Genomic DNA, 16595 nt, shown 5'->3' on the forward strand with positions numbered 1-16595 from the left:
GAATTTCACAGAAGCCAAGAGCTCTCAGAGCCAGGATTCAAACCCAGGTCTGACCACCAGTGCCTGTCTATCTGTTCCTCGGTCAGGGTTTATAATGTGGATCCCAGGGGGCATGGAAGACAAGCCCCCCTGCATACTAGCTCACACACACACACACGTATGTGTCATTGATGTGACTGATTTTTGCAGTGCTGGGATGGAACCCAGGCCCTAGAACACGCTGAGCAAGTGCTCTATCACAGAGCCTCACCCCAGCCCCTCATTATATTTGTAATCTCTATTTCATTATTTGGTTTAGGTTTCTTCTTTAGACACATTAACTTTTGAATATTTTATCATACTCTATAATAAATCAGCTACCAATCAGAAGCTGGTGACAGTTTTGAAAGGGCTCTCTCCCTCCTTCTGCCTGGGTTCAAAACAGGGAGATCAGGGAGATGTGAACAAAAGGTCAACTTGATTCTTGAAGGGGTACAGGGAGAATCTGGACCAGGCATGGCCTGCAGCAGCCATGGGGTTCCTGAGCCTGAAATCCAGCATCAGACATGCCCATTGGCCCTCGGGGGCACCCTTTTGAGGCCCTTTTATACTAAGGCTCCTGCCGAGGACAGTGTGTGCTCCCTGGACATCTGACCCCAGACGGGAGAGGGCAAACCTGAGCCGTGCATGCCCAGCTCCCAGCTCTCTAAACATCGACCATCTAGAGAATTCCTCCTCCTCCTCCTCAGGGACACACACTGGGCTGGACAGCTACTCTAATGGAGCCCTGTTCCAGGGAGGAGACCACCGTGCCAGAGGTGCAAGTATCCCACCTAACGATATTCTCCATGTCCGTTGGTTCATGTACTTTATATGCACATTAAATACATAATTGTGCAGAGATCCTGAGATCCTCCAAGAGCTCTTACGACGAGGTCGAAGTGCAGACGTAGAAGACGGCTGCTCATCCTGCACTGCAGATGACTGTGGGAAGCCCCACCAGGGGGACGGGGGTCAGAGGACATAGTAATTGGAGGACCTTCTGGATCACTAGATGATTCATTAGCTTGGAGCACTGGACACTGTCTCTAATTTACAGGTCCCTTAAGGAAAACTGTGTGGGAGGAAGAAAAACTCCCTTCCTGGCAGGAGTGTCCCAGAGCCCCCCGCATGGGGCAGCCTCACTGTGGGAAAGTCCAGGGGCGGCTCCAGGGTAGACCAGCAGCACAAGAAGCCCTGTCCACCAGCACTCCCTGAAGTGCTAATGGTGACACTGGAGCTCACGGGCAGTGAGGGGCGTGACAGCAGGGACTGGGGTGAAGCATCAGGCCAGGCGGGGGTTGGGGTTCAGACTGAACTCAGGGCAGACTCAAGTGTGAACCTGGATACTTCCCAGGGTTTACAATAGGAGGTCTTGCTCACGGTCTTGCTCCCGTGAGAGGCTCTGTGAATGATTTGGGGGCCAGTACATTTGAGAAAGCCAATATAAATAAACCCTGTTAGAGTTTCCATCTGGAATGTTCCCCCAAGGCTCATGTGTTGAAGGCTTGGTCCCCCACGTGGCAATGTTCAGAGGTGGGGCTCCTGGGAAGGGACGGATCATAAAGGCTCCGACCTCATCAGCAGATTAATCCATGGATGGATTCCTGGCTGTGGGCTATTAGGAAGTGGTGGATGCTGTAGGAGACAGAGTGGAAGGGAGTCGGTCCTTGGGGTTGTGCCTTTGGGACTCTATCTTGTCCCTGGCCACTACCCTCTGCTACCCAGCTACTGTGAGGTGAGTAGCTTCCCTTATACCCTTCTGGCCATGATATCCTGTCTCAGTACAGGCCCAGAAAGAACAGAACCAAATGACCATGGACTGAAATCTCCACAGTTATGAGCCAAAATAAGTGTTTCCTCTTTTAAGTTGTTTTTCTCAGGTACTTTGTTACAGTGACGGCAAAGCTAACATGTAAATATAAATCACTGTAAAGAGTAACATTCACACTGCGTTTAATTACATGAGGCTGCTTATGTTTACATAAGATCTGCCATAAAGACACTGTTGAACCTTATTTAATACAGCATTTCTCATCTAATGTGTCCATGAAACGATTATTTCAGAACACTAATTGGCGTTTGTTCTGGACACACTTTGGGAAATGCTGAGTGGAAAGATTATGGATCTGGGAACTGTCAAGGTAATGGCCTTTGGATTTATAGTTCCACGTTCTTCCTCTTAGTAGCTGTGACTGTGGGTAAATTGCTTAATCTCTCAAGATACCAATTTCCTCATTCCTAAAATGGGTATGATAATTCCCAATTGGAAGAAGTGTGGTGATGTTTATAAAAGATCATCTTAAGGTATCCAACTAACATCATGTCCTCAACAAATTTAAATCTTTTTCTTTAATTACAGTTAGGGTTGGGAAGTATTTTTTTTTTTTAGTAAGGTTTTTAAGCCCAGGGAATAATTAGGTCATTCTAATCAGAGGTGTGCTTTGGTCAACAGTCTGGAGGGACTCAGTGCAGGGAGTTGGCTCTAGGATCAGAGACCCCACAGATGGGTTATGTGGATCTGGGGTCCAGTACAGGCCCCTGCTTTCGGGCGTGAGAGGTGTGGCACAACTCCCTCTCCGGGACCTCCTGCGAAGCCCACCTCCTCTCAGCACTGCCCGCTGGGGACCGAGCCTCTAGCATGGTGACCCTGCCAAGGAAGCTTGAGACGAGGTCAGTGCTCGCTCCGTGCCTCACAGGCCCAGAACACGGTGAATGCCCAGACAACAGTGGCGGTGCCAATGGTGACCGTCTTCATCACACACCGGGTCACACCAGGTCGGGGCTGCTCGATGGCTCGTCCTCTCAAGGAGTGGAGCCCTTCTTCAGAACCTGTTCCTCGGGGATGCCAATTCCTGTTGATTCTGACTTTTGGGGGGCTAAGCCTGGGAATCTGCTTTGACAAGCTCCCTGGTAGATCGTGATGGCCATGGATTCTTGGGCCACTGACCGGGCAGCCTGGGTTACGAGAGGCGGAAGAGCCACACAGGGAGAGAAAGAATGGGCATGAAAGAGGCTGTGCTGTAAGAAGAGGGTCCCGTGGCCTAGATCCTGGACCCAGAGACACCCATGGCCCTTGGCAAGGGGGACTGGCAGGTGCGAGGGTGGACGGCTGGGTCAAGAGGCCCTGGCTTTTCTGGAACAGCAGGCCTGGGCATGGTGTGTGTCTGTCCCAGGCGTCACCTGAAGGAAGGTTGGGGGTGGTGCTCACAGCCCCCCGGAGGGGAAGGAGAGCCCTCCCCCCACAGTTCCCGCTCCATTGCTCAAGGGCAGGTGGCCCCCCAGCCACCCCAGCAGTCCACGGCTCTGGCCGTCCTGTTCTTCACTCAGTCTGATCTCAGCCTGCTCCCAGGGGCTGGGCCACACGCTTCCCTCCTCCTTAAGGGAACAGAGATCAGCATTTTAATGGCCATTATTCCTCTCTAAGGTGTCTCTGTTGTTGTATGTGAAGCCCCCCGCCCCATTTTTTTGGTACAGGGGATTGAACCCAGGGGTGCTTAACCACTGAGCAACATCCCCAGCCCTTTTTATATTTTATTTAGAGACAGGGCCTCACTGAGTTGCTTAGGGCCTTGCTAAGTTGCTGAGGCTGGCTTTGAACTTTTGATCCTCCTGCCTCAGCCTTCCAGCTGCTGGGATTACAGGCGTGGGCCACTGTGCCCAGCTGTGAACCCCTTTTGCAGTCCACCATCCGGGGTCTCTGCTGGTTTTCCTCTTTTCCTTAGAAGATGGGTGGTACTGTGACCTGTGACTGGGGAGTTCCACCTTTGGGGTTGACTTTGCCATTGCAAAATTATACACATTAGCTACTACGCCTGCTTGTAATCTTGGTGGGCTTTGGGAGGCCCATGCAAGAGGATCGCGAGTTGAAAGCCAGCCTCAGAAACTGGGCAAGGCCCTGTCTCAAAATAAACAAATAATAAACAAATAAATAAATACATACATACATACATACAAATATCTGGGGTTGTGACTCAGTGGTTAAGCACCCTTGTAAAAAATAAAATAACCCACATCAGCCTGTACCCTCTATTGCTTGGGAGCAGGTGGCTTCCTCAAGCAGTCCCCGAGGCTGGGATCTGGTTACACGCCCCATCTCCCATGGCACGTGGCATTGCCCAGCAGCAGACAAGGCCAGAGAGCGGTCAAGACTCCTCCACAGGGAAGCTGTCATCTTTAGGCAGAGTTGGGAACAGCTGGGAGCCAGCAAATAAGAGGACACTTTCCCCGGGTTTGTGGACACTGTAGCTAAAAGAAGGCACCCTAGGGCCCAGAAAGGAGGCACCCCAAGTCTGGACAACACCCCAGCGCAGCCTGCACAGGGCAAGATGCCGGGGTGGGAAGCCATGCACCCTTCACCCAATAAAACCCAGACACGTCATTCTCACAGCGAGGCTTGAAACCAGTCAAGCACTTTTTATTTATTAAAAACAAAAACCAAAGAACAAGCCTACTGGTCAGGTGACAGTCTCTGCATGCTACAGCTAGGTGCCCCTCACATCAGACACTCAGTGTTTGCTTTTGTGTCAGAAGGAACCTGTCACTTTTCCACAAGGGTATGGGCGGTGTTGAGGTACCCAGGGATCCCCAGCATCGTCCCACGAGACACCAGCTGCGGCAATGCTGCCCAGAGCCCTGGAGGGATGAGAAGTGACCCAGTGACCTGAGGCTTCCTGGAGCAGAAGGCGTGGCTTGTAACTCAAGGTCCTGTCTCAGTGGGGTGCTACTAGTTACCCAGTGGGGTGCTATTAGTTACTGGGCACAAGGCACAGCCAGGCACGCTGGGGTGGACTAGAATCCTCCATTGCATTAGAATTGCTACTGCTATGTTAGCCCCGGGGCCTTTTTTTTTCAATATTGAAAGCAAAGGCCACCGGCTATGGCACGATCTGGTCCTTCCAAGGACCAAAGAGGCTGAGCCCCCTCTCTGGGGCCAAGAAGGCTTCCTTCGCAGGAGAGACAAAATCAGGAAGGCAGAATGTTGAGCCACGGGGGGCTGGAGGCCTTGCAGGCTAGCACCAGAACAGGATGGCCATGCAGCAGGGGGAGGCAGAGGGACACTCGGAGGGTGGTCCGTGGGCAGGTGAGGGGGTGGAGCCTGGCTGGACCTCTGCAGCTCTGCAGGGGACCCTACTCCAGGTGGGAGCAGTTCCTACCAGGGGAAGCAGAGCGCCCTCACCCTCAGGCCTCCCTGCAAACCCATCTCCTGCTCACTTGGGCCAGGTCCCGCTGCTGCTGGGGAATCTTTGGTCTAAGGTATGGACGGCTGTCTGCACTGCACACAAGAGCCCTGAGAGGATGGGACAAAGAGGTCACCCATGGCTAGGCTGCAAGGTGCCCATTAAGAGGTGGGCACAGTGGAAGGAGGGCAGTCAGGTTGTGGGGTTGCTGCTGCAGTGATGGGGTGGGACGCACGTGCCAGGCAGGCACTCCACACCGCGCCACGCCCAGCCCTCTTCTTAACCATGTCAGCTGCCAACTATTTGAGGGCAGGAGTGGTTTCCTCTGTAGCCCACTCAGGGATGGACACTTAGTAATAAGTACTACACTTAGTAATAAGTACTTAGTAATAAGTACTGTCCAATTCTCGGCCCAATATTCTTCCCCAGTCCTGGGCAGTTTGGCGCCTGTCCTTCAGTGTGGCACATCTATTCATTCCTCCACTTTCCACCTGGCACTGAAACCGCTGGGGGCTCAGAAACACTTTAAGGCTAAGAACTTTGCCCTAGAAACGTACTCTATGCAGCACCTTGTGACAGAGGCTCAAATGACCCCTGAAAGCCTGGTGTGGCTCTAGCAGTTTCCTAGGAGGGTGGGGGCATGAAAAGTGGTTCGAGCTGGAGCTCAGCTCTCCCCAAGTCTCAGCCTGGGACAAAGGCCAATGTCACCAAATGGTGAAGACTGATTCTCAGCAGAGAATTGGAGCAAAATCCTGTTTTAACAAGTGGTGGTTCTCAAATTCAGATTTTTCAGACTTGGTGGCACTAGGACAAGCTGCACATCTGCCCCAGCTTGTAAGATAAAGTGGCCGGCACAAGGCAGTGAGCGGAAGTGAGTAGGCAAAAACCCACCAGTGCCCACCCTTGGCTGGCACTTCTCTTGTGACCTATTGAAATGTTTGACCAAGGGGTGGTGACAGCTAACTTCAGAGACTGGCCCCCTGGGAGCCCAGTGCACATTTCACCTCTGAAGGAGCAGGAAGGTCAGGGCACGAGGAAGAGCAAGCCCCCCACCTGAGTCCCAGTGAGGCACTGATTGCATGAGGTGGGGCACGGGACTCCACCCTCCATGCATCGCTGTGCACGAGTGGCTCCTGTTCCCCTTGCAGGATTGTCTCGAGAATAAAGGAGGGGACATGGTGAAGAGCCGGTGAGTTGACCTGTTGGTATGTGGCACAGTGTCGTTGATGGCCCCAGATGTTTTCCCGGCCAAGACTCCAGGGAATTCTGCATAAGCTTCGTCAGTTGCTCCCAGACTAGTGAGCATCGTCCGGGATACCGTAAACCTAAGTCCCCAAGCAAGAACAGCGAGGAGGGTCTCTGCCATAGAGACCCAGGCAGCTTACTTGCCTGGGGGCATGTCTACCACTGCAGCAGTGAGCAGACACAGGAGTCCTCAGGCCACAGAGGTGACCCCAGCAAAGAACAGCCACCATGGAGGAAGGGGCTTCCACGGCCACAGTTCCCATCAGCGCTAGAATAGTCTAAAAGGCAAGTTCTTTGACTTGCAGGAAAATGTCCTACCCACAGGAGGGCAGAGCAGGTCTGGTCCCCCTGGCTGACCCCGGTGGGAGAGGGACGTGAGGCCACTGATAATCCTTCAGTGGACAAAGCGTGGAGCTCTTCACAGCCCGTGTTGGAGCCCCCACACCCTGGTCTACCCAGCGTCTGAGACGCAGTAGGTGCTTACAAAATGCCTGAAAATGTCACTGAAACCAGAGGCGAGTCAGAAAGAAAACCAGTCAGCTGTGTCTTTGGAAAGGTAGTCAGACCCCGTAAAGCAGCTCCACAAACAAGTTGATCAACAGGGTCCAAACCGCAGGAAAACCATGCTGGGCCTCCCACGCGGAGGGCCTCACATAGGGGTGGTCCTCTCCCACCTCCCTTTCTCCGCACTGCCACCTTCCTCCAGGTTGGGGCACAAATCAAGCCCTGCAAGAGAGAGCTCAGGCTGAGCCAAGGACGCAGGGCTGGCGTGCCACCGTGGACTGAGTGGGACGCCTGTGGAAGTGGCCAGAGCCCAGGGTACCGCCCGGGGCTGGGGTGCAGAAGAAGGCTCTCTGCACAGATCTTTGGCACGGCAGGTAGATGCAAGCATTCCCTCTAGCAGAGGGACACTGGGACGTGGCAGCAGGTGAACGCTGTGCACCGGAGGTCTCTGGGGCAGGGCAGGGCAGTGGGCTGGGTTCTAGGGCTCTCGTCACACACCAGCAGCCGGCACACAGAAGAGATCTCTCGGATGGGAGCTGGAAAGCCTGGGTCCCGATTCTTCTTCTGCAGAATGGTGCTTCTTCAGTCAAATTGGTAGAAGGCTGCCCTGGTTCTCCTGGGGTGTACACACAGGAAGATCTCCTCCATGTGCCAGAGAGAGCAGGAAGCCACGGCAGGGAGGGACAGAGAGGGACTGGCGGCCTCTGCCTGGTCCTGGGCGCCTGCCTCCTTCTTGGGCTCCTAATCACCATGCTTCGTTCTGCAGGGACCCAGCTGCTGGCCTGTGAGCCACCAGAGCCCCTCGTGGCTGGCAGGGGAGAGGCCACCTCAGCTCCCTCTGTCCCATCGGCCTCATCCCCTCAGGGGCACCAGCACAGGAGCAGGGAATAGGGTCTGTGCCAGCCAATCAGGACCCCACAGTCCCCCCAAGCTGGGGCAGCAGCTGCTCACCTCCGGGCAGCCTGCTATATATGCTGCAGGGGCCTGAGAGGGACATCAGGTGGGGGAGCAGGCGTCCCCTGCTCACACCACAAGGAAGCCACGGGGCCACCTCTCCTGGCGGCCCCCTCCATCTTACTGGTTTGCCTTTCCCTGTGGGGGAACTCAGGCAGCCTGGTCAGAAATCCTCTTTCCTCTCTTCCTGGCTAGCACGTCCTTGGCTGAATTGAGTTTCCTCATCTATGAATGGGCTTGGTGACGGAGGTCTCTGTGAGCACTAAACCATGAGTGCTAAGTGCCACCTCATATTTGGCACCTGTTGGCTACTGGGGGAGGGGGCGGTGCTCACAAGGGGTGTGGCTTGTGAATGGACCCTTACCCAGACAAACTCGAGCCTCTGGTCCTAGGAAGACAAACATGAAATGTCCCAAGCAGGGGACAGGAGTTCTCCTTGAAGAGCCCCAGGTGGCGCAGAGCCTGCAGCAGGAAGTGAAGCGTGCTGGGGCCAGGGCCAGCCTGTGGCGCTGCTCAGGTCCAAGGCAGAAGACAGGAGCAGGGTGGCTGGTGGACCTCCAGGCCCCTCCTGGGAGAGAGGCATCTGCTGGGGCCTCAGAAGCTGGAGGGCCTGGGGCTCGGGGAAGAGGCCACTTTCCTGGGGACTGGCAATGGAGCTGATGCCCACCGGTCACCACTCTTCCTGGCACCAGGCATTTGGGAGACAGTGAGCAAAGCGCCTGGACTTCTAGAAACATGGAGAATCAGAGCAAGTCATGGTGGACCGGGCAAGCTGCCCCGTCCTGTGCCTCTCCAGGCAATGGGGGAGCCAGCGTGGAACTCCTCCTGGTGACAGGAGCTGATCCTGGAGGCTTGGGAGGGTCACCGCCACTGGTCAAGAGGAGTAGGTCTGTTAAGGCAGGGTGCTGGCGAGGACCCCCATGGAGCGGGGGCTGTGGCGTGCACCTTTGGGATGCCACCACAGGGGGAGACCCGGCTCCGGGTCAGCCGCTCACTCTCCAGCCTCCCAGGGGAGGAGCTGAATTGTGGAGTTGGATAAATTAAGAGGCCATTAAATACGTGGGAAGGACGTGGGCAGCAGTGGGCCTCCGGCAGGAGGGCGCTAGGGCTTCTTCCTGAGGTAGTTAGAGGGGATCCAGCCCTCCCAGGAAGGGGCCCCGCTGACGGCCTGGCACAGCCACCAGCCACTGCTGCTCTTCTCCCGGACTTCGAACACCGTCCCTTCCTGGAAGCTGCCCGTGTCTTCGTCTCCTTCAAAGTTGGCCACGGCCACGTACAAAGAGTCCTTCAGGCCGTCGATGTCGGGCAAGGAGGCCGCAGCTGCCCTCTCTCTGTGGTCCTCTGCTTTGCCAGCTGCCCGCGGCCCCAGCCCGCCTTTGCCCCCAGAGGAATTGGAGAGGAAAGGTTTGGCCTTTGGGGGCACGAGGAGGGCACGGCCGGGGGCAGCAGCCGCCCTGCTTTCGCTGGCTTCCTGCTGTGGCCCTCTGATCTCCGGGAGGGGTCTGGAGGAAGACGAGGAGGAGCCTTTCTTGGGGGGCGGTGGTCTCCGGGGTGGGACCACAGGTCTCTGCTGGGTCGCCTCTTGGACAGGGACGGGCACATTCTTGGGCCCAGGATCGGTGGTCTTGGCTGGCCGCAGGGGGGCTCTGCAGGACAGCTCCTTTGGGCTGAGTCCGTCCTGTCTGCCAGGCCTATCCTGGGCACGGCCAGGTCCCTCCCCACCTGGAAGGAAGCTTCGGCTGAAGGCCATGTCTTGGCCCCCAGCAGCCAGGGCACTCTCCCCGTCCAGTGAGGATTTCTCCTGGGACTTGGCAGGCCTGAGCTTACTCCTAAGGTTGCAGATATCCACTTGGTCTCCGCCCTGAGGTGGCTCTGTCTTAGGGCAAGGAGCTGGTTTGGGCCTGACCTGAGGTTTGGACTTCAGGAATGGATTCTGGGGGACGGCTTCTGGCTTCTCCTCGGGCTCAGCCTTGGACTTGGAGACGGGCCGGAGGTTGGGCTTCCTCACTTCCTTGGCCAAGACCTTGTGGCCGCACTCCAGCCCCATGTCATTCTTCAGCTGGAATAACTTGCTTTTCTCAGGTTTGGGCTCTGGCTTCCTGCCGTCCCGGGCCGGGGAGTGCTTGGCCGGAATCATTGGCAGGATCATGCCAGGAGGCTTCGGCGAGGAGCCGCGGAGCTGCTCCAGCCTCTGCCGCTCCCTCTCCAGCAGCTCCCCCTCCGACTTGATCATGGACTCCTTCCGCGGAGGGAGGCTGGGCTTCTCCTCCAGGCCAGGGTCTGAGATCTCCTCGTAGCCTGCCGATGAGGATGCGTCTGTGGACGCCTTCCTCAGGGCCTCCTTCCCACCCTTCCAGTCTTTGCACCAGGACATCCCAGAGTCGAGGGCACCGTGCGGGGTATCAGGCAGGGGCCGGGAGGGGCCCATGGCTTCGCTGCCCACGTTGTTCTCCACTGCCGCTGCGTCCCCCAGCCGGAGCTGGGCCACCTCGTGGGGCAGGGGAGCCAGGAAGTTGGGTCTCGAGGCATTGCTGGTCTTCTTGTACTTGTCGATGAAGGTTGCTGGGGCCCACCCTTCCTTGTCTTCGATCTGAATGTACCACCAGCCGCTCAGATTCTTCTCGATCACCTGTAAGGGGGACAGAGGTTAGCACGGTGGCAGTGTGACATGAGGGCAGGCAGATCAGAATGGTCTGGAAGAACCCACACGCCACCCAGCACTGGCAGCTGTGCCTTTGAACTCTGCAGGTTCTCCTAAAGGCCTATGGATCCATTCCCCTGCCTTAGCACATCTTACAGAGGGCAGGTTCTCATCCAATATGATTTGTGTGTGTGTTTTTGAGACAGGGTCTCGCCTTGTTGCCCAGTCCACCTTGGGACTCTGAGCTCTAGCCGTCCTCCCATCTCAGCCTCCCCAGTAGCCGGGGTTATACTCGTGTGCCACCACACCTAGCGGGTTCTTATACAATTTTGGATTCCTCCAAAAACAGTCACTGAGATCTGGACTTGAGTGCAGGTAGTTAATTTGAGAGGGAAGCCTAGGGCCTTCAAGTAGGGAAGTGGAGCAGGGGAGAGGGGAGGTCAACTGGGGCGTGAGCCACCAAGGACCACCTGAAGGTCCTGCAGACAGTGCTCAGAAGGGTCCCTCGGGGGTGGGGCATTGATCTGTGGCCACCAGCATCTCCCAACAAGGGCATCAACTCCCCTGCCGTCTGGGAGGTGGGACGCTGCCAGCCTGCAGGGACATGTCACAAAGAGCCCAAATTACCCTGATCCCATTTCCTTGGTTGAGCACCGGATGAAGTAGTCACCCAGTGGCTCAAGGACACCCTCACGCTATACCCAGGGTGCCGAGGCTGATGGAGTCAGCAGGCTCCTCCCTGTCCAGCCTCCTTGGCACCCACACACCCACCGACTGCAGCGGTGGCTGGAATCACCCACAGCCTGAAAGATAGTGGGTTTCTTGGTTCTTTTTGGTGCAGGATCAGATGGCTGGATTCACATGGGTGAAGGTGCACAGCCCAGAGACTATGGCTAAACTGTGCTACAATATCCACACGTTGAAGCCTTAACCTACCCAGTATATCCGAACGTCACTGTACTTGGGCGGGGTCTTTAAGGAGGTAACTAAGTGACAACGGGAGGCCCAAGTCCAAAGTGACTGATGTCTTCATAGGGGGAGAGGATTCGGAAACAGAGACTGGGGGCCCACCACACAAGGACACAGGGAGCCATCCAGAGCCCAGCAGGGAGGTCTCAGGAGAAGCCAGACCTGCTGACACCTCGATCCTGGACTTCAGCCTCCAGAACTGTGAGAAGCAAACCACTGCTGTGTAACCCGCCTGCCTGTGGCGCTGTGTCCAGCAACCCCAGCAGACGAACACGCTGCCCTCCCTGGCAGAACGTGACAGGAGGTCTGACTATGCGTTCAGCTCCCTGTGATACGGGGACTGTCGTCCTATTGAGGAGGCAGGCAGGCGGGCTCCAGAGCCAGACCCTGTGGAGGAGCCAGGCCTGGGTGAGAGGCTGCCGGGGGCAGAGGACTGTGGCCATGGTTCTGCTGCTGCGGTGCGGAGGCCTAGCTGGAAAGGGATGGCACCAACAGACGGAGCCAGGAGGCTGGGCCTGCCCGTGGTCCTGAGGTCAGTTTTAGCTCATGGCCTGCTTCCCAAATGGCCTGGGCAAGCCTCGTGCCCCAGATTCCAACCCGAGCCGGGATAATGATGAAAACAGCAACATCCACCTGGGAACTCCACTCACAGCCGTACCAGCACCGCAGGCAGGCGCCCGGCAAGTGCTGGCAGCCAGTGTGGTCCGTCCTTCAGTTGGAGCGGAGGTCCTTGGGAAAAAGCAGGCGGCACTGGACAAGCACAGGATGAGCGCTGTGAGCGCTGACCACGAGGGCAGCGCTGGGCACAGGGTCCTCATCAGCACTCGCGTGAACCCACAGTGCCAAGATCAAGTCCCACACCCGAGGCAGCAGAAACAGGACCACAGACTGTGCACCAAGGAGGATCTGTTACGCTTCTGCTCTGCGCACAGGATTGTGGCACAGAGACCTGGTTCCAACCCAGGCTCCGCCACTTACTAGCTGTGTAACCTTGGGGATCCACTTACCCAGCTCCTCTGAGGCTCATCTGTAAAAGGGGCTGATGATTATGACCTCGCAGGACTTCTGTAAAGGTTCATTATCAAGTCAGTTGACAAGATACATGCACTGAAGAGGCACGTGTATCATCATCACATCGTCACCACCGTCACTGTCATGATCATCATCACTACTGCGGTCATCATCATAACCACCTCTATCACCACCACCACCACCACCACCAACATCGTCATCGCCACCATCATCACCACCACCACCATCACCATCGCCACCACTGTTATCATTGTCACCGTCACTAATATCACCACCACTGTCACCATCACCATCACCAATATCATCATCATCATCACCATCACTGACATCATCCCTACCACCACCACCACCTCATCATTGTCACCACCACCACCATGACCATCATCACTACCACCACATCACCATCACCACCATTGTTATGATCATAACCATCACTAACATCACTAGCACTATCACCACCACCACGACCATCAACATCACCACGACCACTGACATCAACCCCCATCACTGTCACCACCACCATGACCATCATCATCATCACCACCACTGACACCACCCCCCACCTGATCACTGTCACCACCACCGTGGTCACCATCATCACCGTAAACCACGCCCCCGGCAGCCTGGCCGAGGAGCCCAGCTGTTGCGGCAGCCCTACTGCTAGCAAGCTGTGGCTCCGTGAAGACATCTTGAAGACTCTGGTGATTGTGAAGTGAACCAGGAGGCAAAAATGGGAAGGGAGAACAGAGCATGTGGGATTTATCAGAAGGAAAGAGCTCTGCCTAAGCCACCATCTTCAGACCACTCCTTCCCACCACGTCCCTCAGGTCACCTCTGGCGGGGCCTGATGTCATGGGGAGTAGGGCAGAGGCTCGAGGCTGAGTTGGAGGGCGCTTGCTGGGGAGGACGGCTGTGCATGAGGCGTTCGCTGGTCAGCGCCAGTGAAGGTGGGGAGGAGAGCCAGAGGGAACAGGTGTGGTCTGCTCGGAGGCCCAACCAGCCTCAGCGAGGGCAGACGAGACGCCCGGGGCTGGGCCCTCTGTTGCTCTTGTGTGCCTGGAGCTGAGCCTCTTTCTGGGAACAGCAGCCTCGAGTTCCCTGGGCTTCTTGTCCTACCCAAGGTCCAGGAGTGGGAAGGCCAGTGGAATGGCCGGAACCCTGGCCCTAGGGACCCCTGGGCTTGCTGAGTGGGCAGGCTGGAGCTGGGGCGCTGGGGCCATCTTCCCTGCTCCTGGGAATGGTCTGGATGGACTGGGCTTGGAGGACAGTGGCGACAAGCAGAGACAAAGCCCCGCCCACACCAGGCACCTCTGCCAGCCAGGTCTGAAGCAGACCTACAGCTCCTGTGTGGTGATGGTGACCGTGTTGTGGCCATGGTGATGGTGACGGTGAGGACCCCTGCTCGGGCTGCCTGAGCACACTGGCACCTCAAAGCAGAATTCCTCCCAGTATGCTGAAAACCGAGCTTTCAGAAGCCAGTGTCAACTTGCTCACGTCCTGCCTCTGTCCCCGACTTCTCCTGCCTTTCTCCACAGCCGAGCTCCTAGAGCGTCCTGCGACCAGTGTCCCCATTCCTTCGCCTCCCGGTGCTTCCCACCCCTGTGATCAGGCTGATGCTCCCACCTCTCCACTGGGTACTTCCTTCCTGTGTCACAAACACACTGTCAATCACCTGCTCCTTCAAGTGGAAGCCACAGCTTCCGTTTGCCATCATAGGTCACTTTCCTCTTCAAACACGATGTCCAACCCCCCTGGACAGCTCCACGGGGTACCCTCAGGCTGCTCGGCTTCCTCACGCTCAGCTCCAGCCACATAATGTTCCCTCCCAGCCCCATCTCCACCGAGTCCCACGGACATGACATCTTGATGTCCCTTACATTTCACATGGAGGCACTAGGTACACATGTGCATAATTAATGATGATATCGGGGCAGATTTTCTGTTAAAACAGAACTCAGGATTCCTCCAAATTCAATCCCTCTATCTCTTGACTCAAATAAGAGCAAAGTGAAATCACAGAAGGGATCAAGAATCTTTACTTTAGCCAGGTGCGGTGGCCCACGTCTGTAATCCCAGAGGCTCGGGAGGCTGAGACAGGAGGATCTCAAGTTCAAAGCCAGCCTCAGCAACAGTGAGGCGCTAAGCAACTCAGTAAGACCCTGTCTCTAACTAAAATATGAAATAGGCTGAGGATGTGGCTCAGTGGTCCTCTGAGAGCATGTGGCACACGCATCCACCTGTGTGAAGTGTCCAGGCAGGCCACCCGCAGACGGCAGGCCAGGGCTGCAGGTGGGGGTGCCGGGTGTTCTGCAGTGACTCTGACTCTAGTGGCTGACTCACCTCGACCTTTAGGCCGGCCTGGAAGCTGATGCCGTCGGGGATGGTGGTCTGGAACTCGGCGATGGTGTAGTACTCCTCCTCCACGTGGGGCGGGACGGGCGGCTTGGGCAGGTTGAGACCCCGAGGCTGGGAGGACACACACAGGGCTCATTTCAGGGGGAACAAGCACCACAACATTACTGGGGTGAGAAGAGGGGCCTGGAACACGTGGTCACCATGGAAGGTGCTGGTGGACCGACTTAATTCTGACGGACACACGGAGGACACCACTGGCATCTCCCAGTGAGTTCTCACTGACCCTCCAACCTCGGAGATGAGTGGACACACACGGCATCTGGCTGCACCATGAAAGCGTGGGGCAGGACAAGGTCTGAGGTGAAGTGGCCGCAGGGCCCGGGAAGAACAGGCTTGCGGGCCAGGCTATCTGGGTGGGAAAAACTGGTGACAGTGTGGCCCTGGGCAGTGGTCTCCCCTCTGAGCCTCAGTTTGGCCTCAGGCAGAGGGAACATGGAAGGTCTCAGCCTGGTGGCCGGCTGCAAGGGTTACACCGGTCACCACAGTGAGTGGCCAGTGCACTGCATGGTGCTCAGTGAATGGCAGGCCTTCCAAAACAGGACAGCAGCTCACGGCACGGTGGGACAACCCCTATCCAAAACGCGTGGGCCCAGGAGAGCTTTGGGTTAGGATCACCAGCACCACATAACGGGAAGTCTTGGGGACCCAAGTCCAAGCGTGAAATTCTCTCATGCGTGTTTTGCATCCACAGAACCTGACGATGGCGTTAGACTATATTTTTAGTGTGCCTGCGTTTTGAAAGCAGCCTGGCAGGTGAGGTCAGGTGTGGAATTTTCCGTAGTGTGTCATCTTGGTGCTTAAAAAGTTTGATTTTGGATATTCAGAGAAGGGAGGCTCCACCTGTTAACAAGGCAGCTGGAGAACCCCAGACGTGGAGCAGGACATCAGAACGGCACCACAGATGCCATCCCTGAGCCTCCTCAGCCTGGGCCTGGGCAGAGGATCTGGAGAAGTGGGGCGAGAGCAGGACACAGAGGCAGAGGACACTGGGCCGATGGCTTCCCTGCCTGGACCCGTCTTTCCACCTGCAGAGGGGACAGTGATCTGCACTGCCTGCTTCACGAGGCTGTTGCGTGGACAGGAAGAGAGCTCTGGACAGGGCAAGGGCCTGGGAGACCTGCGGCATCCCTGATGACCACAGACCAGGGTCCACTTACGATGGTCATGTCCCGGCGAGGAGGGGGTCTCTGCCTCATCTTTGGTGATCCTGTGGAGAAGAGACATATTTCCATCATGGCAGAGCTCCGTGTGTGAAGTTCCTGACGTGGACACCAGGAGGGGCCAGCTGTCCTGCAGAGGGTGGGGCGCAAGCTCCGTACCAGTCAGCTTGCTGCCGAGACCCTCCCGGGAGAGAAGGGCTGTCTGCGCTCTTCCCTGGGTGGCTCAGGACCCTGTCAGTGTGGCACTGCCTGGATCTTTTCCACTCAGGAACCAAAGGAGACAGAGTATGTCCTCAAGCAACAGAGAGCTTTCCAGCAAGGGCAAGAAGTGCAGGCTTCAGAGCCACGTGGAGAAGGGTCCCGGCCTGGCTCCAAGGCTCGAGGGCCTCCAGCACAGGACAAATGGGTGACTGGACTCTCTGGACCACGAGGCTGTGTCCTGTGGAACAGGCACAGCATGCACCTCCTGGGCAGGGG

The 16595-nt window shown here is 56.5% G+C and overlaps 1 protein-coding gene across 2 annotated transcripts in view; it reads right to left on the reverse strand.

Moving 5' to 3' along the window:
- Positions 1–4399: 4399 nt before the first annotated feature.
- The window catches only part of Sh3pxd2b (SH3 and PX domains 2B), a 76008-nt gene continuing 63812 nt past the window's right edge, over positions 4400–16595 (reverse strand). The window contains exons 11-14 of one of the 2 annotated variants that reach the window (XM_058571836.1): positions 16116–16165; positions 14884–15009; positions 12519–12576; positions 10421–10530 (exon numbers count right to left, since the gene is read on the reverse strand). In XM_058571836.1, the coding sequence (XP_058427819.1) occupies positions 12535–12576; positions 14884–15009; positions 16116–16165 (218 nt within the window). In that variant the 3' untranslated portion in view covers positions 10421–10530; positions 12519–12534. Of the gene's footprint in view, positions 10531–12518; positions 12577–14883; positions 15010–16115; positions 16166–16595 lie in introns of both variants that reach the window. The other variant, XM_046421364.1, reaches the window with a different exon arrangement.

Source organism: Marmota monax, unplaced genomic scaffold (assembly GCF_021218885.2).
Source record: "Marmota monax isolate L192 unplaced genomic scaffold, Marmota_monax_Labrador192_F-V1.1 WCK01_AAM20220418_F8-fsc00084, whole genome shotgun sequence".
Lineage (NCBI taxonomy): Eukaryota > Metazoa > Chordata > Mammalia > Rodentia > Sciuridae > Marmota > Marmota monax.